The following is a 27,883-nucleotide window of genomic DNA, read 5'->3' as shown; positions in this document are numbered from 1 at the left end:
AGCGCCATAAAAAAACCGGGTTTTGAGAGATAAATTTACACTATTATCAAATCGTAGTTTCCTCGTAGCTGTAACTTTTGTTGTAACGCCTATCTCTCGTGAGAAGTAGCGATTCGATTCTAGCATCGAACGTCCGTTTATCTGCCTCTTTGTCTATGAATAGAATTTTTTCCGAAACAGTGCAAAGTGCAAACGTACAATTGCATGTTTTGATGTTTATTTATATCCAGTCAATGCGTGCTTAGACTTTTGACGCTTAGGAATCGCTCGTGGAAGTCTTCCGTCCTAAATCAATTGGGTATGAGCTGGGCGACTCCACTAGCTGAAGAACCGCGACCTCTGGCCTAGTCCAAAACCGGAAGTCCGCGATTCACGGACTTCCCTTCAGTCTGTGCATGCCCAGAGTCAAGTCTGGCAAATCTGGTCCTCAGAAAAATTTGACCTTCCCAGAGGTCGCGATGGGATGAGGGCGCGGTGGCCTCATGGTTAGTGCGCTCGTCTCCGGATCGAGCGGTCCGGGTTCGAGCCTTGGCCGGGGGCATTGTCACCATTCATTGGTCATTGGTTGTGTTCTTGGGCAAGACACTCTACTCTCACAGTGCCTCTCTCCACCCAGGTGTATAAATGGGTACCGGCGAACTTAATGCTGGGGGTAACCCTGCGATGGACTAGCATCCCATCCAGGGGGGAGTAGAAATACTCCTAGTCGCTTCATGCTGCAGAAACCGGGATAAGCTCCGGCCTGATGGGCCACTTGGCTCGCATGCAGACTTTACCTTTTTAGAGGTCGCGATTCTTGGTGTTCACCAAAAGGAGCGTATGCTATCACTTGTGAAACATGAGTTAGCCTTTGGATTTAGATTTAGGGACGGATCATTATTTTTTGAGAGGGGGTGGGTCAGTGTTAGGGGGGTGGGCAATTCACCCAAAAACGTTTAATGGTCCGTACTCTTAGCACGCCTGAAATTCAAACTGATTTATTTATAAGGAGAGACATGACGTGCAAAGTCCTCTTATAGTAGCTCGGCCTTTATTTTCAACGTATTTACAAAATTAACAATCTTTGAATGTTGACTTCTTGGCCATAAATATCGTTTCATCTTATAGAATAAAATAGTTGCTTCTTTTATTACGTGTCAAAATATGTCATGCGTACGTAAGGAATAATAAAAATATTGTTATATTTCAAAATCGAAGATGGCATCGTGAATGGTTTTTGAGAGAGATAGAGCTGTTGGGTCTAACCCGATTTTAAACCAACTGCTCAATTTCAAGTTTCAGGTTAGAAAAAATTACAGTGCGCGTTTTAATATAATTAATGTCCATTGCCTGATCTCTTCATTTAAAACTCGTTTCTTCACTTGTATGTCCTCAACACATCCTAAAACAACAAATGAATAAATATTTAGTCACGGGTAAAACAGTATTCAGATATATCTTCCACTTGATTAGTCTTTTTGGTACTGACGTAAACAAGCCTTGGCAACCTGTTGATGGTCGGATTAATAGCCTCTACTGCTAGCTTCAGTTCCAGTTAAATTAACTGACAACTTGATATGAATTTTCGAAAAAAAGAAAGTCGTGAGACGATTCATGTTGCCAGGAAACGACATTGCCTATTTTAAATTGAATACACAATGTACAATTTACCTCAAATTGGTGTAGCAATGTGGCAAAAATACCAAAGAACTCTTCAGGTTTGTTGGAATCCTCTCCGAAATACTGAACAAGGAGGTTGAACTTCTTTTTTGCATTCTTCCGCATTGACAACACGTCTCTAAGCTCTTCTTTTGCGGAGACAGCAAACAGCTAAAACATTTGTTAAGAATTTCGCTATGACTCGATTACAACACCTTAATGTTTCATTGGTCTCTCAAGAATCTTACAATCGTGATCAGTACTTCTAGGAAAATTAAGACTATATCCCCGGGTGTACGCGAAAAACCGTTTAATTCGTCTGTAACATAAAACGCACGTTTTTCACGTGCGTTTTAAATCTTTGGATATTTAATAACTGTTCTCCGTAAGACAACATGCAAAAACGTGAAATGGCCAAATTCTGCGTCTTTTGGAGAACGCGAACCACGGCGGCTAATGTTAAGTATTTCCTACTGGAATTGATCACTAGCATGGCATATCTAGATTAAGCACCAGGGTTTTTAGACCGACTGCCCACTGAACAGATCGCGTCGCAGGTACAAAAGGTAGATATATTCAATATTCGGCAATATTTACTAAGCGCCGTCTTCGATGTTATAGTCTACATTGCGAAAGCCCCCTACCACAGTTTGCATCTCGTCCCGTCGTTTGATAGCTATTTAAGCGTATCTTTCCCGTATAGACAGGCAGAAATGATGACCGTAAATAATCATCGGACTTGTGCAGACAAAAAAATTGTAAAATGCGTTTGCAGACACTACGATACACTTGTCTTGACGCGCGGAAAACTGCAAGCGCGCACTGCCTATAATGCACGGGCACTCATGCAGTTCTAATCAGTAACGCAAATTCAAAAGGATACTTCGATACTGGCGCGGAAAGAGTCTCCATCCTCTTTTACGCAGTCATTATTTATTTTCTCAACATCTTCTTCCAGAACCTAACAGAAGCAGTATTTGAAATCAGGTTACGTAAAAGCAGAGTTCATAAAATGCGTGAAAGGCATCCAACACATGCCATATTTGGAGTAATGGTACACATGACTGTATTCATTGCGCTGAAATGTTTAAACCTTCCTCACCTCGATTTCAGTGGACAGCTCGCATATTTCCTTGTCTAGTGACTTGAATGGAACTGAAATCAAATTATACATAGATAGTAACGTTGAAATGGAAAATGAACTAACGTCAGCGATCCTTCAATTACGAGACATGTTTTTACATTCAAGTTTGATTTGTCACTTATTGTTTGTCATCTTGTTTGGTTGTATTATTTGCCTAAGTTGAATTTTTGTTTCCTAGATAAATATGATCGTTGTGGAATGACTTCAATACTACAAATTTACATGTACGGACCTTGCGATGCCTGTCCCACGTGTTTAAGATCATCCTGTAATGCCGCAATGTTTGGACATTTGGTGATGATAACCCTAGTAAGATAGTCTAACACTGAAGTGGCTTTGTTCACCGATGATTTATAATCCATCAGCTGGGCAAAGAGAAAAGAAACAAAGTGTTAGTGAAGGAACTTAACCCCGAGGACTCACATATACAAAGAACGGGGATGCTCGTCGTACTTTTAGGGTTAAAAACACGGTTTTGGTAATTCTAGGGTGTTCAGCCTCAAAAGGTCCACAGTGGAAGCTTTTGCGGCAACTTTCAGGGTACTGAGCCGAAAAAAATACGACAGAGATAATGTGTTATTTTAGAATTGGTATCTCTTAGGGGGTGAAAAACATTTCAAGCCACGCCCACAAAGCAAGGTCTTGGTACCTCTTAGGTGCTCTTTTCAAAATTTCCCACGGGCACCAATCCTTTTTATATGGGTTCCTCGCCCCCGGAAGTTTAACATCGGAAGAGCGTATTTGGATCTGGCTGCCTTGAAGAGCGGCTAAGCCACAACAACAATTTAACAACGGTTTCTCAGTAAACAAGGGAAGACTGCAACAGTAGCGCTTCGACAAACGTAGTTGGAACATTTGCAAAATAAGCAACACAAATACAGATACCCTACATGGGGGTACTGGGAAGGGAAGAAGGGAGAGGGAAGAAAGAACATGTGATAACCATGCCAACGCTCCGGCTCAAACGAGATTTGTAGATGCTGCGCCCTTTCTAGTATGCAACCTCTCACCGTTTCCTGGCACTCGATCGTTTTTGCTCCAGCTAGGGCGGAGAGAGGTAATTTAAGAGTGACAGGTCTTTCGCAAGAACACAACACCCTATTCTGTTCTGTCTCGCCGATTTCTAAAACACTGAGTCACAATCAGCGTATAGCGCCCGTCCGCCCTTAATTAGTGTGTTGCATTCTGGAACAAGTGGTCTATTAAGTGTGCATGTGTGTCGGTCAGATATATAAGAAATGTAAGTACAAGAGCGAATAAAGTTTGTTGTTGTTGTTGTTATTATTATTGTTGTTGTTGTTGTTGTTGTTGTTGTTGTTGTTCTGTTTCGATCACTGTGTCGTATTCTCGGCCAAGAAACTTTGCTTTAAACGGACAGTGACATTCGACCCAGAAGGATTTAATTGCCCGGGCAACGTGATAAGACTGAGGAGCAACACATTACTAATATATACCACATCTCTTACACTTACCTTTGTAACAAACGTTATCTTAAAAGCACAAGTGTCGCTTCCATTCATTATGTTTCCCATTGTGAGGACAAGCTATGGGCAGACCAAAATATAGTCTGTTCAGTAGTGAAATCATTTTGGTACAGTGTCTGTTAAATATGTGGTGGATAGACTTGCTCAATTTCCTCATACCTCAATAAAGGTTGCAAGCTTTTCACTGGACATGAGTTCCTGGCAAGCGGTAATGACTGTTTCAAGATGCTGAAAAACAAAAATAAATAAATAAATAAATACAATTCTAGGTACGATTACTTGGCTCTTAACTAACATGCAACAGATGGCTGTCTTGAGAGTTTAGTTGGGGTAGGTAGAGTCTCAGGTATCTTAAATTTTTAGCCTATTTTTCAGCTATCAGTACATTTTGCAGGTTTCAGAATTTGATAGTTAAAATTTTGACCAATTGACTTTTCCCGCATTCCAACAAACAACAGCGTCTAGTCGAGGCCAGGGTTCACAAAAATACAGCAAACGTATGAAAATATCCGCCCAATATTATATTGATCATACGTATGCATTGAAGTGGAATTTGGGAAAGGTATATTCTCATGGCAGGCCTATCAGTAAAGCCATGCCCCAGACCTTCTACAGTTATCTGATCAGTATCTGATCAGTTGGCTACTCGGTTTGGAATTTTAATGCTATGGAAACAGGCCAATCGGAGACACTACATGGATCTCTGTAGAATTACGTCATCGGTTGTGGAACGTTTTTTACATCGAGTCTCAGGTAGTCATGTGTCCTGGGGTTACGAAGATAAGCGTATAATACTTAGACTGTACACCGATATCTCTGAGGCAATGGGATAAAAGAAACTTTGCTTATTGGCGTGGACGTGGTCAGAACAGCAGGGGGTCATCTTCTTTGTCGTCATCATCATCATCATCGTCATCATCATCACAATCATTAACATTTTTTGTTATTTATGAATAGCTTAACTTTTTCTTTGTTAAATTTCTTACTGGTTTTATTTGCGCGATCCTTTCTTGGAACTGGGCCTTGAGCAGTACTGTACGAAGTCTTTCTTTATAAGAAGACACCGAAGATGCAATCTGCAAAGAGAAATGTACTTGTGAGTTCATTATAGCTCATTATACACCTGCACTGTTGCTTAACATAATAACCTCTAGCTCTAGCAATGCAAGTTGTCAGATACAGTTTCGTCTTGGCCTGGAAACATTACAAACAATTTGGTTTACACTACAATACCTGAAGATAGAAGCGCTCAGCTGGTTCCAGTGAAGATTCGTTTTCCCGTTCGCGTTTTCTTAAAGCTCTTGCCTAAAAAAACGACAAAAAATTCCTAAAAACAATGATCAGTATCTCTCAACGTCTCCCCTACTCCCCGAAAAATGAAGCATCCGCGCGATACCATCTTCTTATCAACCGCTCAATTCAAGGAACTTTCTTCCAGGGAAACATTTTCCTAAGTATTGAACAACTTCGATTCTATAAAAGAGTAAATGAAGAATACCGCCGCCAGCTGACAAGATCTTTAATTAATTTCTGACCTAAGGAAGCGTCAACTTGTACTTCAACTTTTACCACAACTCACTGACAAAAACCTAAGCTTCATTCAATTCAAAATACACATTTGTTGTTTGAATTCCGTGAAGGTATGTGTACCTCTCTATCATCTGGGGCAAATGCCAATAATTGTCTAAGCACATCGGATGTCAAGTGAGAAGTACCAGTTGTTAGGCATTGCGCTACTTCTTCTGCCTTCAGTTTGTAATGCGTCAAGACGATTGCTGAAAAAGATGATGGAAACCAATTGATGACAGCGTGTAAAAACCATTTCTACAAAGACAAAAAGTTCAGTCATGTAAATGCTGCACACAATCTCACTGTTCCACGTTTCAACGAAAGTTTCACAGCGCGCAGAATCTGATAACCTCACGTCTCTTGCAGATCTAATATACTTACAGATGTTGAAAATCTTTTTCTCTGCTAACGCATTTTCTCTTTTGGCTTTTTTCCGTAATGTCCCTGTAGGGGAAAAAAACCATATAGCCGATGTCAGTCATGCAAAATAGTAAAATGCCTCTAATAATTTCCTTTTTTACTACTCATTCTGCAGCGCTCATTACGGATCAGGGCAGAACTACGTATGGCTCTTTCTCGTTCAGCAAAGATTCTCGCCGCTAACCGTTCCGCTGCATTTTTAGTATAATACTCCATAAATGGCTAATCACTCAGTGCAGATTTGTTACCCAAGATCTCAAGCACTATGATAGAGAAGGATTAAGGTACCATTAAAGCGCTAAACCCCTTGGCATAGGCGTACGAGCACCTTCGGACTTGGGGGGTGGGGGCGGAGACCTTCTTGCCCGAAAAAATTAAGCAATACCCGAATGTGTGAGTGTTGAACGCACTCAAATTGTGTGAAAAACAAAAACGCTCACAAAACAAAGTTACATTGAAAGCTTACATACTCAATGACCTCTATGAACAGTCTCAATCGAGTAAAATATAAAACTTATTAAAAGAAAAATTTCTTCCTTTCATGGCGTTCGTTCAGAGATCGGCTGATCAGTAACAGAAACGTGTGTTTCAAGATGGGGTGTCTGGAAAACCCGAATAGCGAATAGCGAATAGTCGCGAATAGCGAACAGCGAATAGCGAATAGTCCCGAATAGTGCGAATAGTCTCTAATAGTGCGAATAGTGGCGAACAGTGGCGAAAAGTGGCGAATAGTGACGAATAGTCGTCAATAGTCACCCCTTTAGATCTAATATCCTACGTTAATTACTTATCCAAATAAGCAACAGAATTTCAGTGAATTTATTACCTTTTCGTCTCCGGACTCAGGCTAGGGCTGTCCATCGCCGTCATTAAGAAAACAGAAAACACAAGGATAACCTAATAAAGACGTATTTACGCTTTTGCAGCGGTTAAAACAGAAGAAATTACGTTTAGGAACACCTTTTGTCCTAATAAGCGTCTGTGCTTTTTAGCGGGAAAATCCCATCCTACGTTGCTGCGAGGTTGACTGGGAGATACTGGGTACCCTATTTGCTACGATTTGTCACTATTTGCCACTATTTGCTACTATTCGCCACCGTTCGAGGCTATTCGCCACTATTCGCACTATTCGAGACTATTCGCACTATTCGTACTATTCGCTATTCGCTATTCGGGACTATTCGCTGTTCGCTATTCGCGACTATTCGCTATTCGGGTTTTCCAGAAACCCTACGTGTGCCATGTGGCAGACACCCCGCGTGACACAAGCGTGACAGCAACGTGAAGTGTGTGGCAAGGAAAAACGAAATTTTTGTTTGTTTTCCAGATTTCCAGTAGAAAATGGGTGCGTCAGAAGGAGTTTGTGGAAAATAGTTGTCGTAAAATGACTGGATTTGTGTAAACATGTCGTCCATGTACTGTACTTTAAGTACAATAGACCTTATCACGGTTGTCGACGCCATCTCGGTGGGTAGGCAAAGCGCTCAGAAACCACAGTGTTTGTATGGGAATCCGATGGCAAATAACTTTTTCCAAACTTGAATTTTACGAAATTTGTGAATTACTAGGTAGAAGATTGTATTTACCAAGTTTGAAGGATGCGGCTTGGCTAGAAGACGCTCAGCTAATTTTTCTAGTTTTCCATACATTTGTTTGTAAATTTGGCCGGGTAGACGCGGTTCGCGGGGGAAAAAATTGCAGACAAATGTATGACGTTTAAATTTATGACATTTGTTCGGTTGATTGTGATGCGTATGTGTTCTTGGGCAGGACACTTTACTCTCACAATCCCTCTCTCCACCCGGGTAACCCGGGGATGGGCTAACGTCCCATCCAGAGGAAAATACTGCTAGTCGTTTCATGCCACTGAATAAGCACCGGCTGTAGGAGCCACTGGCCTGATACAGACTTAATTATCGGGGCAACCTTACAGAATGCCGGGGGTACCCCTGCAAAGGACTAGTATCCCATCCAATTAGGAGGAGGGTAGTAGCCAAACTCCCTGATACTTGTGCTTGAAGGACTTTACTTTTTTATGTCTTCGCCTTCGTTTGTCATGAGATTAACTTTTAATTGCTAAGCCGGAAGAGAAGTTGTGCCTTTGAACGAACTAAAGAATTGCTGAAACGAATATCGCCGGCCATGCGCAGTCGCGTCGACGGAGGCATTCTCCGTTTGTTTTCCTCGTCAAAGCCCGCATATATATTTTTTTAATCGTGCATAGATACGTCGTGTAAAAATCTCCCACACGTACCATCATGGATGCTTGTCTAACATCAAATCGCTTTGGTCGCCGAATGTCGAGCGATTTGATTCGGGGCTTCGGGGGATCTTCATTCGCTGGACCACGTGCACGTGAGTTTAAACGCTTGTGGCATCGCCACGGCTCCATCTTCCGTTTTCCCGCGCTTTTAAGCGTGGGAAATTAAACGTAATGTGGTGCGGTCAAAAGCAAAATGAAAAATGCACCTGTATATTAAGAAACTAACGCCAAGGGAATTAAGAGGCAATTAGTGGTCTCTGAAGTAAGACTTTGCCTGTTATGTAAATGATGTAATGAAAACTTAAATGCGCTGATTTGAAACTTTTTAATTCCTTGCTATACGCGAGGAATTCGCACATTTGATAATGAAACGCAAAATTAACCACGCAGTTTCCTTTGTCCATGCGCACCTTAGCCAAATTTCATTTTCAAATTCCCAACCAACGTTTAGTTCAGTTTGAGCTGTATCCACTTCGCGTCAGGTTTGCTGACCTTTACTAATGGGAGCGAAGCTTTAAAAGGATACAGCGAGGTTTGTTTAAACATTGAGCAATGTTGCCATTTCACGTAAAAAGGTTTCTTGAAGCCATGAGACTGAAAGCTCGCTTGACAAGAGGCAACGTTCCTTCAAACGGTTTGACTCAAGCGTCGCTGAACTCTGTGGTTCTCGCCACTAAGGACATTTCAGAACTGTGCTGCAGTAATCTTTAGTGGCAACCGACAAACAGGATAAACGGTGCTGAACGATGTAATCCGCCTTAATTTCTTCTTCACCGGTGAGACATTGAGATACAGACACCATGTTCAAGTATGCGGAGACAGATAAGAGAGGTAAGGCAATGGAAAAAGCCTTCTTAGAGGTAAGCACAAGGTTCTCATTCTGTATAATCAGCAAATAGATTGAACTTTATTCTAGAACCATTTCTTGACATTTTACTGGTCATATGATACATTGAAAGACTAAACAATCTCTTAAGAAAGTCACTCTCAGTGACTTTCGGGCTCAACAACAATTCAAAGTGTCAGCAAAAACTCGATGTTTAATTTTCCTAGAAAAGCTTCAACACCAGTACCGTGGAACAATAATCTGAAAATTATATTAAAATGCTTGAGTTAGAAATCGAGTGCATGGAAAGCAGTTACTTTATCCGAGGAGATGACTCTCGCACATTTACCCTTCGTAAATAAGTTTCATTTTTTAAAAAAAAACTCTTTGTGATAAGACACGAAGAGACCGAAGACAAAATGTAATTATGAAACCTTAAAACTTAATTTTCCTTCGTAAATTATTAATCTAAACACCTTTTTTTCCCTAGATTAGTCCTTGAAGGGCTGATTACTGTGCAGTACGTACATGCATATCGGTGTCGCAACCCCGGCAGTCTACTGATCATCAGCCTGGTTCAGATGTGGCTTATAAGGATCCGCACTGTGGAAAAACTGGAGTGATTCCTGGCCGGAGAAATGCCTCGGACAGTGGGATGGAAAGCGGAAAAGTCTTTCCTGAGAGGAACCCGACTGTGGAAAATTCTGATAACGATAGGATAAGTAAATAAGGACAGAGGTATCGACTTGTTTCTTAGAAAAATCCAGTAAGATGGAATGCGGAAAAGTATTTCCTGACAGCAACCCGGCTGTGAACAATTCTGGTAACGATAGGATAAGTATATAAAGACACAGGTGACGACTTGTTTCTTAGAAAAATCCGAGATCAGTGCTAAAACGAGCTAATAAAAAGTCCATTTTGAAATCGGAATGATCGCAGAAGGCAATCACGCATTCCTAAGCTGGGTGGAGAGTTTCGTGCGCTCCTCTTAGTGCTTGTTTTACTTTCACGTCCAGAGGGGTGGTAGCAGTCGAGAGGTCGACTAGTCATTCCGTGCTCGCAAGTTGGAAACCTATCCTGTTGGACACAGCACGCATGTATCATGAGTACCATGCGACAATCCACCGGAAGCATGAGTCTGGATGGAGTGTTGGAATAGGGTGGTTGATTTCTGACCGTTCCTGTACTGCCTCAGCGCTTCTGACTTCATATGTCCTCATATGGACCCCCCGAGGGCTGTGTCTGTATTTCAAGCTGGGTTTGCTGGCTGTCGTTTCTGTTTTTTTTGTTTTTGTTTTTGTTTTTTCTGCAGTCAAAATTCTAGAAGAATTAATAAACACTTGATCCGGGTTTTTCGAGAGCTAGTTGTACTTCTCAGTAACTCGGAGGAAGGAAGAAATGTGGACACAATATCCGATTGTATGATCAACCTCGAATGGAGCAGATGAACCTCTATTTTCTGTTTAGCTTTTTGTTTAAGCAATTCATGTTCCTATACAACAACAATGCCATTGGCTATTGAACTGATATTACATTTGTTACCTCTAGAAGCACTGATAAGGTCAGGAGTAGTTTGTATATATTGAATTAATGCTTCACCCAATGCATGCCATGGATAAAGACTGGTTGGAGTCTTTCTTACATCAAAGTGGACAGGTGTGCTAAGGCAGCGTTTGCATGTTGCCTTTCTATTTTCTGCATGAAGAAGAAATATTCAGTTATTGGGTTAATCGAAAATGAGAAGAACTTCATGAAAAGAAAATTTGTGGATAGAGCTGAAGTTACGCTAAAATTTGTGGGTTTGTAGTTAAGTTACTAATTATTTTCTTTTGTTTTTTCTAAACAGTTTATTGACTTGTTATAAATTACATAGGACAGAAAAAAGTTGCTTGCTGCGTCCTTGCGATGTTCTCTACGACGAAGCTTGTGCGATTTCCTGGCCCCAACGAACAAAGAACTTGGCTAATATCCAGTCCTCTTGACCTTAACCTACATGTAATGCTATGTTGGACTATGTAAAACAATAGGGAATATCTAATTATGTATGGTTCCGTAGGACTTTGTAAAGTTTTGAATGACATTGTACTTTAAAGTTATTTTCTGGAATGTAACCAAGCTTAAAGTTTGGTTATATATAGCTGTTATATATGGTTATATGAGTTTACTAAGGACTTTATGTTACTATCAGGAAGATGTAGGGCTCTCGGTAGTGCTTTATCAGCTCAATTGTATGAAAGTGTATTGTTTTGTATAGCTATATAGGCCAATGTGTAGCTATGTCAAGCAATTTAGAGCTGTAGAGCCTTGGAATGCGTGAAAAATAGCTCTCTATTTCTAACTTTTGATTGGGCTTATACCACGTTTATTCCGGAGTTAATCGAAGTCTTGTTATGGGTGTTTGAATCCTCCAAACTGTACCTAAACACACTGTAGACCTGGAAATGAAGACAGGAACTCACTCACGGTATCATTCATTATTTACTCGTCCGATCTTTTGTGACCTTCGGAAAACTTCGGACCTCCTAGAAAAATGGAACGTTGTCGAACATCTTCGGTCATCCGACTAATTCGGCAAATCGAGCACTGCGAAGAAGTCCGCCTAGTTCGGCGAAAAGAGCATCTTCGGCGATCTTTGTCGAACATCTTCGGAAATCCGACAAATTTGGCAATTCGAGCACTGTCAAATCATGCGCAGAATAGCTTCGGAAATACGACTTATATAGCAAATCGAACATTGTCGAAGAAGTCAATATCTGGAAATCCGACTAATTCGACAAAGAGAACATCTTCGGTAACCTTCGGTAATCTCCGCGGAAATCCGAGTGATTCGAAAAAATCGAGTATACTTCCAAAGAAGATAATCTTCGGATATTCGGCTAATTCGGCAAATGAAACATCTTTGGCAACCTCTGAGAGAATCGAAGAGTGTCGAACATCTTCGGAAATCCACTATTTCGGCAAGACGAGCTCTGTCGAAGCATGTGCAGAATGTCTTCGGAAATCCGAGTAGTTCGGAAAATCGATTTACTGCCAAAAAAGACCATCTTCAGAAATCTGACTAATTCAGTAAAGAGAACATCTCTGGTAACCTTTGGTAACCTCTAGGAAAATCATACTTTTTCGAGCATCTTCGGTAATCCGACTGTCGCTTTTGAGTGGTATACCGCGGAATATCCCACAAGACACTCGTATTTTCTTAGTATACACACTCGCCTTAAGGCTGTGTTTATACCGAAAAATTCAAATGACTTGTGGGATATAACTATTCCATAAGGGATCACTGTTCCGTCGTTTTGTTACTTTCCAGTAGCAAAATTCGTACATTATTCATGTCATCTGGACTGTAGCCCTAAACAATTCAACCCAAGCAAGTAAGCGGTAGGGCTATAGCCCTTCCTCCCCCTCCGCGGTCCCTGACTTCATTTGTGGTTTTGCACATATCTTTCAGTAACCTGAAATGCCAGTCATCTCCCACCCTCAGCTGAATCCCCGGGCGATTAGGCTGAGCGCGGAAGATGACTGACATTTGACGCCATCCTTTCAGCATCTTCGGAGACCCAGGGGCAGTTAGTCGGGACGACGCGATATTTTCGGATGACGCAACATTTTCGGGCGAAAGTTTACCTCTTGATGTAAACTTTCGCTTGAAACTATCGCGTCGACAATGACCTTTCAGCTCCCTTTCAGCTAGCTGGAAAGCTTCTTGAGCCGACTGTACCAGAGGATGAACAGCAGTTTCCTTCTCAAATTCAAGATGGCGGACGGTGAGTACTGTCTTGCAACGAATGTGTTAAAAATTCCTATTTAAAGTAAAACTAGGCCGAAGTATAAGTCCTCTTATGTTATTTTTTCGAATAAATTCTAGCTTCCTCTATGGAAAAGTGCTGGAAAATGTGCCGTCACTTCCTTCTTGTCTGAAGAGACGGTGATGGACAAAACACTGACTCCCCAGTCCATGGACTACCCAAATGGACTACCCTAAAATGGACTAACCTTGAAAATAATATTTGAAATGAGTACTATTTATAGCTGCTAGCATACTTAAATGACACACAACTTCCGCTTATGTTCATCCTGTACAGCCTCTAGCCACCATTTTGAATAATTGTACTTAAAATGAACAACTGCTGAACAAAAAATTTCAGGTCAGTCAGATCAAACTCTCGAAGAAGTGTTAAAATCTATCAAGCACGCAATTCTAGTTGGTAAAGGAGGAGTTTATGACACAGACAGCATGGACTCTTTACAACAAAGGAAAGAAGGTAAACTGAAATCTTTACGTTTTGTTGACTTACCTTTACTCGCATTAAGTCATTGATTCATACGCAGTGGGAGGGGCTGGGGGGAGGGGGGAGAAGCTTTATCAGACAAGTTTCTATGTTTTGGATTGGTCTTGTTTTCGTGTTTTATGTTTGGGAGAGAGATTTGTTATCAGAATATTTACAGTATTGGCCACATGATATGTGAGCTGGTGACACTTAAGGAAAAATCCTTTCTTGGATTCAAAATGTTCACTTTGCCATCCCCCCAGCACCTTCTGTCTTTCCCCACCCTACCCCAGAGTCACCCTGGAGAAAATCTGTGAAGAAGTGTCTTCAAGAATGTATTGTTACAGCAGTACTACCTTGATCACAACAGATGGCTAATCTTTGTGTTTTCTCGTTATCTTCCAAGTTGGCATACTGGATGGTGACTTATGTGGACGAAGTATTCCAAAGATGGTGAATTTAGAGGGAAAAGATATACACCAGTGTTGTGCTGGGTAAGTAATAACATAAAGGGTCATCTTCAGAAGCCATTCTATGGGCAGCAGGTATATTTTGCAGGTTGCAGGTTGAAATGTAATTATAACTGGAAAACCACTGGCACTAAAAATAATTAATAACCTATATACTCGTCAGGGGTTCTTACATAAAGTAGTTCACCTCTTTCAATTAGTGAAAACACGATCGATCCGCTATAAGTACTTATCGATCGACACGCAGAGACCAGTGAAATCTCTTCAAAGCCATCTGGATGGCCACTCCACAGATGTTTCCATTGATTCCAGATTTGGCTTGGGTCTTCCCTCAACAACAGAAGATTGCTATCACAAATGAAGCAAATAAATAAAGAAATGAAATAGTATAAGATTTTAACCAACGGAATATACTAGCACAAGCTCAGTGTGCTTTCATTTTGGTACTCACAGGGAAGAAACCAAATTCAGCAGATATTTCAGATGATATTTCAGATGTTTCTTCAAAAACAATTATAATTCATTGCAGGCTTAAAATCATAAGGAATATACTCTCCTCCCATCGCTTCGGCCAGTTTGGCACTTAGGTGGAAACCACCTTTCTGAGCGATTGTAAACGGCGTCATGTAACAGTCATGGTAAGTCTACCACCTGTACATTTCTCTTAAGTACCAGTGGTTTTCCAGTTATAATTAAATTTTAACCTGCAACCTGCAACCTGCAACCTGCAAAATATACCTGCCGTTTCGTGGGAGCCATTCACTAAATCATGCATATACTTTCATTTGCATTGTGTAACAACACTCATACTTGTGTTTGTTATGTAACAGTAAAAGGGTGTCTATGAACTTAAGTGGCTCATTACAGGAGAATTCCTTATCTCCAGTGTGATAGCAAGAAACTGACTTGAAGTATTGTAGCTTCCTCTACATGGAATGCTGGTCTGTCAGGGGCCACTGCCCCACTTCCTTGGAACTTTTGTGAACTTGCTTGATCTTGGAAACTTCTTTAATTCACAAAATTTATATAATATTTGCAGTATAAATGCTCCTGTGTATTAATTATCATACTTTTCATATACTGTACCTCACTTTCTAAATTTTTTTTTATAATGTCAGCTGATATGTTGTTGTCATCAAAGCTGGTCTATTGCCTTTGCTAAAGGTGTTTACAAGTATGTTCTAAAGATCACCTAAACCTTTCGTTTTACCTGGGTTCCAGTTTACACGGACAAGGACCGACGACTGGCTGTTATGACACTTGGTTTCTTGTTTAATAACGAACTGGGATGATGTCGTTGTGTGGAGGGGATCTAAGAAAAATGGTATTTAGTCCTTTATGCTCTTTGCTTATATATTTTTTGACTTACCTTGACCTTCTCAAGCTTGGCAATCAAAGCTAGATCTGAGTGTCTCACCATTTGTGAAATTCTACTGAAATCACTTCAAGGAGCTATGGCACCACATGTTGAGTTATTTTATGTAATGCACAAAATTACCTTAGTTCGAAATGTAGGAAACCTCAAAAAATGGTTTCCAAGTAAAGGTAGTTATAATTAGGCTTTGTTGATAGTGAGCAAACACTACTTACTTCTCTTTTTTGGGGGCAGTATTATGTCTAGTTGATATATATTACAAAATATTTTAAGCGATACTACAGCTGGTCATCACTGGATCTACAGTGTAACAATTTGAACTGTAACAAAAGTTATGCAGCCAAATTATTTTGAAAACATTGTGGCTTTTCTGGGCTTTTGAATGAAAAGGAAAATGAAATCAGCAATATATGAAATGTTTTACTATTATTTTGAAACAACTTTGTTCCAGGCCAGTGCACCATACTGTCTGCAATGTAATTTTATTAATGATTTTTAAAATGGAGCAAATTCTATAGAGTGCTACAAACACTTTCAAACTGATGTTCCGGCAGACTTCCTTGAGTTCTAACGTGACAGTTACCGGTATGTTTTTTTTTTGTTTTTTTTTTCAGCAATGATCAAGCAGTTTCTATCAGATGTGTGTTAGGGTGACCTGGATTGCCAGATTATGGATACACCTCCAGGTATGATAACAATATAAAATGTAATTTTCAGAGGCTTGTGATGTGCTGATGTGTGAGGTACAGTGGCCCAGTGGTTAATGTCATACACTCTAGATCAATAGGCCTGGATTCTATGGGTCTTTGTACTGCGTTCTTAGGTGATTGATGAGAGACTTGACTTGCAGTGGCTCCCATCACATAGGAGGAGAAATGAGTACCAACAAGTTGTTGGGCAACCTGAACTGCAAAAAGACAGGGATATTATATTAAGGAGATTAAGGGGGAGGGAACAATACTCCATACTAGGAGACTGTAATTGACCTCCCTTGATCAGAGTAGATATACTCTTTATTGTTAACTTTGCTGATAGTGCAATTGTACACATCTCATTTTGCAGTATGCAGTGTAATCCTAACATTATTGCCCTGTTCTTAGATTGGTTTTGTTCAATCCAGGGACATCTGATGAGCACATTACAGTAGTAGAAATCCCGTGACATTATAATCCAGATGGAGCAATTCTTATCACTACTCCTCAGGTATGCATAAAGTATTTATTATAAGCTTTCGAATTTATTGCTGTCAATAATTATTATTAATAAGCCTTTGGATCTCGGAAAGTTCACTTCTTCATCTTCATAATATGTAATAATATTCCACTTTCTTTTTTTAGGAATGTACAAATGCATGCATTTTCAAAAGCAGGAGGTGAAGCCTTGGCAAAGAGCTATGATGTTCCATTTTTAGGTAAAAATACTTATTAACATCAGTGACTACACAGGAAGGGGGATGGAGGGGTTAGGGGCAAGCTAGATCATGTTTTGTGGAAAATGGTCTTTTCCCACTATTTGTTGCACTCGTCTATATTAGTATTTATAATATAGAAAGGATCCTGCACATGTTCTGATTGGTCAAAACCCCATTTTTTTTTAATCAGGGTATAAAACAAACAAAAAGCGTGATTATTGTTTTTCACCACATTACCTCTACATCATTCACCTGCGGTTCATGTTTTCTACATTTCCTTCGTGTTCTCAAATGCCCATCGTGTTTTGTCACAGTGTAATACACAGCTTAAACTTCTTTATTTGTTAAATCAAAAAAGCAATGAAGTATGTTGTCTGAAAATGCAAAGGTCTTCTTTGCTGGAAGCTTAATAAGGAATGTCAACCAAATTATTTTTTGTGTCAAGCTTATCACATAGCAGATTAACAGATTGTTTGTGATCTAGTCCAGGAGTCATTACAAATTGCAGAAAATTCTCACTGATGTGATGTGTTCAATTTGACATTGAAATCAGTCAGTTATCACGGAGGAGAGTCTTCTAACTATATCTTGCTTTTAGATCTTGATAGAATATTTTTTTCCCTTCTTTGTAGTTTCTATTCCACTGGATCCCAGTCTAATGCAATCCTTAGGAGATGGCCAAGCCTTCATTGACTTGTTTCCTAACTCACCAACACTAAATGCAGTAAATGTAATCACTTCCAAACTGTTACAAATGGAAAGCAATGGAGGTCCGTGATTGAAGGAACAAGTGTTATTTACTTGGAGGACGACTTGCCCGAGCCTTCGCCCATTAGCTGAGTGAGAATGAAAAGTAACTTGCCCAGTAGCAAAATCTACTTGTCCCGGACAACTGGACAGCACTTTTTTCAAGCCCTGCTCTAGTCATCAAGGAAGAAGACAAAGAAAAATACAGCTTCACTCCTCTATGGACGCTTTTACCACTCACTTAAACCAAGCATTGCATTGTTGTGGGAGCATATAAACCACGGACAATAGCCTCCTTCAAAAAGTTCTACTTGTTAAAGCAAGAAAGTATGATTACTGAACAGCATCTTGTTTTGGGAAAAGCTTCGTTTGAATTTTCCTTCGATACACAGTTACATAGTATATGCCACTTCAAGACTTGCTTTGTCTGTGACCTCTTCAGTTGGTTGCCAGTAAAGATTTGAATTTGGGATGACTTCATGTAACCATGCATGAAGAATATTACTTGATACAGAATAATAACAACTGACAATAATATAACCCGATAGAAACAATAATAGTAACATAGAAATAAACCAGTAAATAGATAAATAAATAAGTAGAAATAAAAATGAAAATATTAGTTTAGCATGTGGTATCAAGGTTTATATTTCATGCATGGTTACATGAAGTCACCTTGGATTTAAATTTGTTATGGTTACCAAATTAAGGGGTCATAAATGAAACTAGTTTTGTAGTTGTATATATTAGTGTAACTGTGTGTTGAAATAAGATTTGAATGCAGTTTTTCCCTTGCAAGATGATGTTAAGTGATTATACTTTAGTGATTTTGGCAAGCAGACTGTTGCAGAAATGATCTCTATTAAGAAAAATATTTTAAATGAGGTCTTTCCTAATCCAGATAGTTGCACATCATAATTCTACATGGCCAATAATACACCTAAGATTCTTTGTTCAGAAACTCATAAAATGTTGCAGCTGAAAGGGCAATGAAAAAAAAAAATGGAAATAAATGCAAGTGGTACTGCCTCAGCATGGTATTTTGTGATTGTTAGAATTGCATATTAAACTACCGTAAATCTTCGAATTAGCACCCGGGGCACTTATTTCAAATTTAGGAGAAGACGGGGGCGCTTATTCGAGGAGGACGTTTATTCGAAGGGAGGCGCTTATTTAATTTTTCCCAAATCGTGGCCTGACATGATCATTTTTTTTTTTAAATACATCGTCTTCTGTTTATTGACATAAAAGTTTAAATCGCGGCACCGTTAGTACTTAACGTGTTCAACGTGTTCACTTAACGTGTTCACAAACTGAAACAATGCACAAATCTAATACTACATGATGAAAACTATACATCCTTTTTTGTCTCATTACTCGTCCACAAAATCGGGGGGAGAAGGGGTTCGCTTATTCGAAGCGGGGGGGGGGCGCTTATTTAAAATTTCGGCCGATAGGAGGGGGGCTTATTCGAGGGGGGCGCTAATTCGAGGATTTACGGTAGTCGTTTTTCCAAGGCGTCCTGGAAAGATGATATGGAGTAGAAGGAGGGGATGACCATGGGCTCACGTGAATAATCAACGCTTGAGTTACTTTTACGCGTAAGAGAAACTAAGGCAGGGAAGCCAGACTTCTTGATTTGTTTTTAATTTAGTGGTTTAGTGCGTAAGGGTGAATTAAAAGCCCCTGGAGGTAGCAGCACTCAGTGGACTCTTAAAAGTTAAATGATAAGGTTAATCTAAAAAGTTTGTCGGGTTACGATGAACAGCGAAAAAAAAAATAGAGTTTGTTTCACCCTGGGAAATGTGATATCAAGCCAACTTTTATCAAGGTTTGATTTTAACAGTTGATCAGTGACTTTGTTTGTTAGAACTACATGAAACTGTTCCCAGCAAGACAGCTAAACATCATGCAGTCTGTAATAGTAGCTAACGGTAAACGGCAGATTAGTGTTGATTTTGGATAATTTTTCTGACTCGTTTTATAACAAGAACCAATTTAATTATGACATCGACTCTTCACGCAATAGCATGGTCTTATTCTGTTGCCAGTAATGATCGTAGCGTTTTTTCGGTTTTGATATTCCAAAAAAAAAGAACAAAAAAAAAAATTCCACAAAACCACTTCATATTAATATCGATTTCAAAACCCATTTAAACAAGAAGACATTATTGGAAGTAAACAGCGTTACCTAACTTGAGACTTGAAAGAACCAAACACATGAAAACCCATGAAATCTGCAGAGTTTGGGAAGTTTCCCTGTCACATTACCCTTCTCAACGCCTGAGAGCCTTTTTTGTGAAAAAACGTCAGTTACAGTAAACGTTTTGTCACTTTGTGAGAGACGTAAGTTTACCTCTGAACCGCGCAAGGAATCTGTTTCAATGTTGCCATAAAGTCCAATCAGGAGCCATAACCGGGGACGGAGACCGTAAGCGCGCGCTATTTTTAGTATTGGGGCTGTCCCTATGAGCTGGGACAATTTTGCTATTTTTAAAACAATTTGCGTCATCCAATGCGGCACACGCGTTAAGCACAGGCGCCTACATGCTGTGAGGATTTTTGCGGATGTAGCGCTGGGGAAATGGCGTCCGCAATTCCGGACCTTTTTTATGCTTTTGGCCCACAACTCAATACGTTTATGTCTGTTGGAATTTTGCTTAAGTAGTTTCGTCGCAAGCTGCTTCAATTTGAGTAAAGTAACAGCCGGTCGAAGTTAGGTATGTCTACAGGGAGCACACAATCTTGTTGAGTAGGAAGACAGTTAATAAAGGAATGAAAAGAATGAATATTTTACCTTCGTCTACTGTTGTCATCTCTTACGCAACCTTACAATGAAAACCGCTACCTACATGTCGTGCGTAACACTGTAGTGCTAAAACTCGTACCCAGGCCTTTTTGCGCGGAGCAAAATTGTTTTGGTTTATAGTTATAATATAGATTGGACCCTGCGCGCGCTCTGATTGGTCAAAAAACCATGTTTCATTTAAGAAATAGAAAACATGTACCGTGTTTCTATCGAGTTTTATTATAAATCTACTAGCGTTCTATCACGAATGCTGTTCTCTGATTGGCTACGCTACTCACTGTCTATTCTGTGATAGATAGTGAGTAGCATAGCAGTGTGCCCTTGTTGACAAAATGACGGCCGCATCTTGGCGTTTTCGAAGTGTCTGTGAAGAGGATTTAGATAAAGTTTTGAACGACTGGTAGATTTATGCTAAAACAATTAGATTATTGGCTCTCGATTTTTATCGCGCGGTAGAAATCTCGAGCTCATAATCTAATTGTTTAGTAGAAACACGGGTGGAAATTTCGGAGAGCGAGAAACGCTGTGGGAACACGAGCCTTAGGCGAGTGTTTCCACAGCTTTTTCGAGTTCTCCCGACAGGAAAAAATGTAACAGGCACCGTAAAAGTTTTCAAAAAAGATCAATAACTTTAAAAAAGCGTGTTTAGCCCTACATTTTATTCGGGACTATTCGCGATCGCTATTCGCTATTCGGGTTTTCCAGACACACCCAAAGAAAAATTCAAGAAAGAAATTAAAGCACCCCACGGTTAAGACACTCAAAAAGGCTCTTTTCAGTGCCTCCACAAAAACAAAAGGCTTGGTCTTCGTTCGCTTTGATTCGTGTCCTTGTTTCGTTGATAGAAAATTGGGAAAGTAGATAATATCCTTATCGTGGATTTCCACGGTACACATTTAAACGACTTGTAGCTAACAAAAAACCTCAGGTCACTTGACGGACAACAGACTCCCGGTCGGGCGTCTAATCACACAGAGATTCAAGAAAAAGCATTATTTTGAAATGTTTTCTCTCAAGTGTCGTTGCCCGAATCATGATCGTTTTGTCCGAAAAATTACGTAATTTCCGTGGCTGTGGGGGGCTGCAGCCCCCCTTTGCCTCCCCCCCCCTCCCTCCCTCCCCACCATGTACGCCTATGCTCCTTGGTTCATGTACTGTTAAATAGCGCTATACTGATTACATATAGTTTGGACTACATGAGTTAAGAACAACAAACAGAAGCGGCTGGAGTCAATGGAGTGTACTTAAACGTTAAGGTTTTCTGTCATTGTAACACATAACGTATTGCAGGATCTACCAACTTCTAAAAACAGCATTATTTTTAATGTAGTAATATTTGATGTACCTGTGGATGGTCTGACTGAAAATTCCTTTATTATATCTTCTGAATCGAGAATACCCTCCAAAGGCAAATGTTTTCTAACCTGGTAAAATATTAATTTAAGAGTACTATTAATTTATTTTCTCACCTTACTAATTTTTGTTTCTAAGGGGCAATGATACAACATTCTTTTCTTAAATAGATTTCGGGTACCTTGTATATGTATACCTTCTTAACCAAGAGCAAGGGTCGTATTGGGAGAATATCGGCCCAAAGTCTCGACAGTACGTACAAAAAAGACCGAGGCCGATATTCTCCCAGTACGGTTCCGAGCAGGACCGAGCAGGCTTGGTTAATAAGAGATTTATTGCACGACTGGAACTACATGAACCAGAAAATCTTCAAGAGTTACCTTGCGGGATCATTCGAAACAGTGCCCGGTCCAAAACGTAGAGAATATTGGATAGGCATTGGAGCAGTCCAAGAGGTTATTGATTTTAGTTATGGGCCCTCGATTTGAACTAACTTAGTCGTGAAATAAATATTTTTGACTCCTCTTTTCTCTAACAAGAATAAGGCTAAGTGTGGAGCTCACGATACTGACTTCTTGGCACAAATATTGGAGAGTTAACTTCAACAATAAAAGCAATGAACTTACGTCGAAGCTTTTTTTCAAAGTGTACTTCCTAAAGCGGTTGAACAACATTCAGAAAAACTTTTAAAAAAATCAGAAATTAGCAACGTAAGATTACCTTTTTCCAAATGGTGTCCCTATTCACAACGTCTGGGCTGAGCTGTTCCCAGGACAGTTTCCTGCAGTCCACCCCCTCCCGTTTGTGTCCGTTCAGCGTGTTTGGAGGAGGAGGGGGAGGTGCAGATGGTGGTGGTGGGGGTGGGGCAGGTGCAACTGGAACAAATGGCCGTCCATGATTATTGTGCCAGAAGTCTGTGTAAAGATTGAAATCAAAAGCACTACAGTAAAAATCCGCTTGTAAGAAAGACGAAATCTCAAAAGTAAGGATTCATTTCAACTAAAAATTAAAACCAACACCTTCTGTTTTTAAAACAAATGTAGGTTCTCACATGTAGGCTAATGTTGTTATTATTCAGTTACCGTGTAAAGTTAAGTCCGTTTTCTGCTGTTATCATGCTATGTCAGTGTTCTTGTTACTATTAGCAACGTTATGTCCTTCACGTAGTCTTCACCAATTGTACACGTGTGGTGTTGAGTACATATTTCATAATTGCCATTCAGTATTACCTGGATGTATGAGCGTGGATATCCATTTTTGTAGCTCAACGGAAACGGAACCCATACAGTAAGCCAGCGCAGCAAAACCTGTTGAAAAAACGATTATTAAGAACACTGTGGTAGTGTTTCTAAACAAAGAACATTTCTATCAGCGTTCAAGATTAAAAAAAACAAAAACAAAAACAAAAAACAATATTCGTAGTAAGAAAAAAATATGTATTTCTTACTTGGAAACACCCAGATATTAACGGCAACGGTGACACCATTGCTTTTGATAAAAGTAGCAGAAAATAACAGAATCACAAAACAAAAGGGCAGAATAAGTCTCCAGTTGCTGGAATAAAGCAAATTATGATAAAATCGGTTAGTGTGCACGTGGTATGGGTTTTGTTATGATTAAAGAAAAAAACTTGTAACAAAACCATTACATAATTGCAGGAGTTACGAAAATTTCTTCAATGAAGTTACCATTTGAAAAAGTCCGAGGTGCTGTTGATAAAATTCCAGTAATTTGGCCTCACTTCTGAAAAATGAAAGAATGGAAATATGAAGGCGATGGTAATGTTGACAAGACTGAAAGCTTAAAACAGAAGTCATAGATACCGAATTTCAATTTTTAAAATACTCAGTTCCCCTGTCGACAACAAACGTGATTTTGGGAAGCTGGCTGCACTTCCCCACCCAATTTTTATGGAAGTACCTCTCCCGGGGAGGAAGGGGGGGATCGTATGAATGGATTGCTGCAGTTAATATTCTCATTACGTTGCGACATTATGGCCTAGTTATTAGATTCAATCCAATTTTCACGTTCTTGACAAGTCGGTGTCAGTTATATCAAGAGTTCAACATAAGATAAGAAAAGGTAACAAATGAAAACTACGGATTAAACTTAATTTAAAAAGGCAGGCTCAGTTGCTTTCAAAAGAAAACATCGACATTCTTGTAGCTTTTCATCCAATCTGTTTCACGACTGTTTAAGAATACTTGTTCTGTAAGTAAAAACAAGGATAAGTAGCACTGAACCTTTTTTTCCTCAAAACTGATAGCAGAATTTGGCAGATTACGGTTCTGCTGTATCTATTTTTCATTAACATCTTCCACGGAAATTCTAGAACGAATGGAGTTCAAGCAAAAGTGCGTAAGTAAGCAAATCATTGACAGCTTGCCAGCGATCAAATCAATTTGGGATTTAGGGATTAACGAATCGCTTTTTAAATGAATGCTTTGAATCATTTTGCCGCGAAATGTAAATTAACAAAATCGTAAATAGCCGTTGTCAAAAAGTTCCTTGGTTGATAAAAAACAAAAATGGTCCGGATAACTGAAGTGAAGAAATTTGCCGCTTCACTATCGTAGTAGAGTTTCCTTGCAGCATTTCATTTAACTTGTATAAATCAATGTGCAGTAAAACATCTTTGAAATCATCCCGATACCCGGAAAGTTGGCTAAAAATGGAATGTGCTGGAAACTGAAGGAATCCGAGAGTATTTTCGTTTTGACCACCATCAAAGGTTGTACTTCTTCGGCAGTGCGTAGAAAGAAAAAGATAATTTCGATCGCCTGTCCACACAATTCTATCGGCTTCTTTTTCCGTTGAATTAATTACATTTTAGCTAAGTTGACACTGGATTAGTGTTTGCTCTTATCGCGCCACTACAATTAAAAAAATTCAACTTTCACACTTTTTCTGCACTTAAGTTAATTACCATTTCATCACCTCTTATAAACTAAGGGCAAATTTCTTATTTCGATACAAAGACTAGTATATATACAATATATTCCAAATTAATACACGTTGATGTTCTTTTACTAAAACTCTTGTTGTTTAACATACTTGCCGAAAATGTGTATTATGCGAGCGCACTGTTTAAGCTTAACTGCAGAGGGAATAAAAACTGATCAAAGGGTTATCACCATGCAGCGAGAATTGAAGTTATGAAGATTACTATGAAAATGAGTAGAAAGTGTTTGCGCTGACCTTCCGGAGCGAGGTCTTTATCCTTGTCTGTTGTAATCATCCTTAAGACACCAGTCGTAGCTCTTGCATGCTGCCAAATTGATAACTAAGCTTGTGAGGATCCTTCATTTAATTAGCTGAAGTTGCTTTTCTAAAAACTCTACACGATGTCCCTGTTTCCTAATAGCTCGGTGTGAGCTTAAAACTGCAACGCCTTGTAAAACGTCGGCTTTATGACGTCATAATTTGTTCTGACGTGTGTGACGTAAGTAGTTTAAGCGCGCGAGTTTTCTGAACCTACGCGCCCACGAATTTCATCACGCGTGCGAACTTCAGGATAAGAATAGCGTGTCGAGTACGTAAATGCGTTTGTAAGATCTTGTTTTATAATAATTTACACGATGGCCGTTATCACACTAGAGAAAGAAAAATCGTCTGGAAAAAAAAAAACGAGATTATGAGAAAAGCTTCTTTTCTTCTTTGAAAAAAATGTAATCCGTAATCACATGATAGTGATAATTATTACTTAATAATAATAGACCGATAAAATTAAAGTTTTTAGATTGTGAAATATCTCACTTATGGACTCGATCCAGCTATAACCACGGTATATTTCTGAACCACTGGAAAGTTGGTTAAAATTTTAAAATCTGCATTAACGTCTTCAAATCAGTTCGTAAAATCGATGGCAGGAAGCTTAAGAGAGCATAGTTAGTAGAGGGGGAGGGAGCACTCATTGTATGGCGCGCGCTAGAAAGAACTATTTCGGTAGAGAGCACGGGGAAACAAATTTTCGAAGACCATTGAAGTTTCCTTTTACGTGGTGGTATATGGTTTAGAGCTTTTGTAATTACAATCCACTTTGAGGAAAAAGTCATCCCATTGACATCATTATGGGGAAGAAACTAAAAAAATGGCACCAATTAATTATTAATTTATAACTATATGGGCTTAATAATACCAACGAGGCATTCTAGAGAGGGCTTAAGAGCTTCTGCCTGAGAGACCGGGGCAGACTTGGAAATGAAGGTCGGCCGATTTCGCTTAAAATTGGTACACAAAGTCGTTATGTGGAGTTATGTAATATGCCAAAGTTTCAGGTTCAACGACCATTTTTTTAGCCGAGTTCTGGGTATCAGCCCCTCAGGGGTCCCCAGAGGCTGATTTTTAGTGTAATTTTGGCCACTTTTCATTCTCTCTTTTAGCGACGTACAATTAATTTCAGACAAAACCAAAACCATATTTGTAACGCCCTATCCTTAGGCTTCTATGGGTAAAAACATTAGTTCACGGGAAGTTTTTGTTAGCCTGTGGCTGTGATCACAACTTAGTCCTATTTGAAGCATATGGGGAGCAACCGGAAATGGCCTGTTTTTCAGACCGCGTATTTTCCTTGCCCACGTTTTATATCGTGAAGTCTTAGTATCCCTGCAAAGTTCAGCCCTTAGTTTAGTAATACCAAGAAAAAAATACTAAGGTTGAGGCTTTTTTACTAAGAAAAAACGTACGAGAAGATGACTAACCAGGCCACTTCTGGTTTAAGTCTCAACAAAGCGTGTCTGTAAAAATCAGCTATTTGATTTCGATAAATACCTTTTTTTCTTCTAAGTCGGAAATTAGAGACTCTGAAGTTAATTCTAACCGAAAAGACTTACCGTTAATCAGAAATTTTCATGTGATTTTTTCAGGACTGATCAGATTTTGGTCCGGCAACGGTTATAAATTTTGTGGAAGAAATCTTGAAAATTACGGATAATGGAGTCGCTGGACTTCTTTTCTGAAGAAAAACAACTTATCAGTCACTCTAAATGCAATCACAACGTCTCTCATGACACCACTTGAAAATTGCTTTGAACCTTGAATAAATTTTGCATATATTTATAGCTAATTGTAAAATTAAATGCAGTCTCACTATTCCAGTCTTTACGCAAGGTGTCTGGATAAATTCACTTACTATGAATGTTTACCTGGCTACAGGTTTAGAGGCACGCCCCTTTCTTATAATCCATTAAAAGTGAAGCAACATTAAAAACCTTAGCCCCAGCGATAAATTGATCGTGAGTGCATCGTTGTGAGTAATGAAAATTCAGGTTGATTCATACCGTACGTGACGAGGTCACGACACACCAACTTATCTGAAGTTTGCTGGCTATGATTGTCTTGGAATTCAGTTTTTTCTCGTCTAGATTTGTCTCCTTGATACTGCAGAGAATGATCAGGTATAGAATTTGCATGAGAACCTAAAGAACGAATGGATATGCCACAGAATATTTATTCATACCCACTCCCCTGGTGCAAACGGCCGAGGTATTATAAATTGGGGAAGTCCGAGACGGTCCGTTATCCCCGCCAAGTCGCTGAATGTCTGACTAAATTACCAGAAAATTACTCATTGGCATACTTTCCCTTTCTCTATCGGGATTTTCCTTTTGTTGCTTTCTCAGTCCGCACGGATCCAGACTAAATCGGTGTACTACATATATCCAAAGATAGGACAGGGGAGGAGTGGATTTTCCTTCAAAGACTACTGCTTATAGCACCCTAGCTGTAGAATTGCTGGCCCTTAACTCCGATTTCCATAAAAAAGAAGTGATAATCCCCAGGACGACCAGTACGCTTAGCGTAGGTGGTATGGTAAGTCGTCACAAAGTCCTCGTGCTTGCTGGAGCTTAAATTGGTTATTGCTCTTCTTTCCTGGACAAGATGATAATCACCGGCTCCCATTTATACATCTGGGTTGAGAGAGACAGTGTGAAAGAAAATTGCCTTTCCGAAGACGACATGACAACGCCCTAGTAACCAGGAGCGCTCGATCCGGAGTCCAGCTCGCAACCATTAGGCCGCGACCGTGCTATGCGCTAGGCAGTTGTCAGTTTTGTATAGAATCCGAACGCGTTACTACGTTACATGTTTACTTCAGTCTGTCGTA

General features: G+C 39.7%; 2 protein-coding genes across 3 annotated transcripts; one reads left to right on the top strand and one right to left on the bottom strand.

The window, feature by feature from the left end:
- Nucleotides 1-1,357: 1,357 nt before the first annotated feature.
- LOC145490588 (disheveled-associated activator of morphogenesis 2-like) lies at nucleotides 1,358-27,678 on the bottom strand. The gene is made up of 18 exons (XM_081469683.1): nucleotides 27,570-27,678; nucleotides 27,057-27,194; nucleotides 23,466-23,577; nucleotides 23,225-23,331; nucleotides 23,007-23,084; nucleotides 22,498-22,760; nucleotides 21,770-21,848; nucleotides 6,217-6,279; nucleotides 5,917-6,041; nucleotides 5,500-5,571; nucleotides 5,253-5,342; nucleotides 4,426-4,494; nucleotides 4,255-4,326; nucleotides 3,015-3,147; nucleotides 2,741-2,793; nucleotides 2,522-2,599; nucleotides 1,651-1,809; nucleotides 1,358-1,381 (listed from the first exon to the last, which is right to left on the bottom strand). The coding sequence occupies exons 1-18, from the start codon at nucleotides 27,676-27,678 to the stop codon at nucleotides 1,358-1,360; spliced, it is 1,824 nt and encodes a 607-aa protein (XP_081325809.1).
- On the top strand, nucleotides 6,532-18,989 carry LOC145489564 (cytosolic Fe-S cluster assembly factor NUBP2 homolog). Of its 2 annotated transcripts, none has more exons than XM_081468546.1 (8): nucleotides 6,532-13,108; nucleotides 13,490-13,606; nucleotides 14,019-14,106; nucleotides 15,304-15,406; nucleotides 16,072-16,143; nucleotides 16,578-16,660; nucleotides 16,795-16,868; nucleotides 17,501-18,989. In XM_081468546.1, the coding sequence occupies exons 1-4, from the start codon at nucleotides 13,069-13,071 to the stop codon at nucleotides 15,356-15,358; spliced, it is 300 nt and encodes a 99-aa protein (XP_081324672.1). In that variant the 5' UTR covers nucleotides 6,532-13,068; the 3' UTR covers nucleotides 15,359-15,406; nucleotides 16,072-16,143; nucleotides 16,578-16,660; nucleotides 16,795-16,868; nucleotides 17,501-18,989. The 2 variants fall into 2 exon arrangements, with proteins under 2 accessions (XP_081324672.1, XP_081324673.1); XM_081468547.1 differs by having other exon boundaries at nucleotides 16,558-16,660.
- Nucleotides 27,679-27,883: the final 205 nt, after the last annotated feature.

The sequence above is a fragment of the Orbicella franksi genome, chromosome 6 (genome assembly GCF_964199315.1).
Source record: "Orbicella franksi chromosome 6, jaOrbFran1.1, whole genome shotgun sequence".
In the NCBI taxonomy this organism is placed as follows: domain Eukaryota; kingdom Metazoa; phylum Cnidaria; class Anthozoa; order Scleractinia; family Merulinidae; genus Orbicella; species Orbicella franksi.
This window is presented reverse-complemented; position numbering and strand designations above follow the sequence as displayed.

What these genes read in the sequence shown, in the direction of transcription:
- LOC145489564 (XM_081468546.1), top strand. Translation starts at nt 13,069, where the DNA reads ATGAACAGCAGTTTCCTTCTCAAATTCAAGATGGCGGACG. An exon ending in CAAATTCAAGATGGCGGACG is followed by an intron (nt 13,109 to 13,489) that starts GTGAGTACTGTC and finishes AAAAAATTTCAG; the next exon opens with GTCAGTCAGATCAAACTCTC. An exon ending in TTTACAACAAAGGAAAGAAG is followed by an intron (nt 13,607 to 14,018) that starts GTAAACTGAAAT and finishes TTATCTTCCAAG; the next exon opens with TTGGCATACTGGATGGTGAC.
- LOC145490588 (XM_081469683.1), bottom strand. Translation starts at nt 27,678, where the DNA reads ATGGGAGCCGGTGATTATCATCTTGTCCAGGAAAGAAGAGCAATAACC. An exon ending in TAATATCTGGGTGTTTCCAA is followed by an intron (nt 23,085 to 23,224) that starts GTAAGAAATACA and finishes TTTTTTCAACAG; the next exon opens with GTTTTGCTGCGCTGGCTTAC. An exon ending in GGATCGCGCAAATAAAACCA is followed by an intron (nt 4,495 to 5,252) that starts GTAAGAAATTTA and finishes TTTGTTTTTCAG; the next exon opens with CATCTTGAAACAGTCATTAC.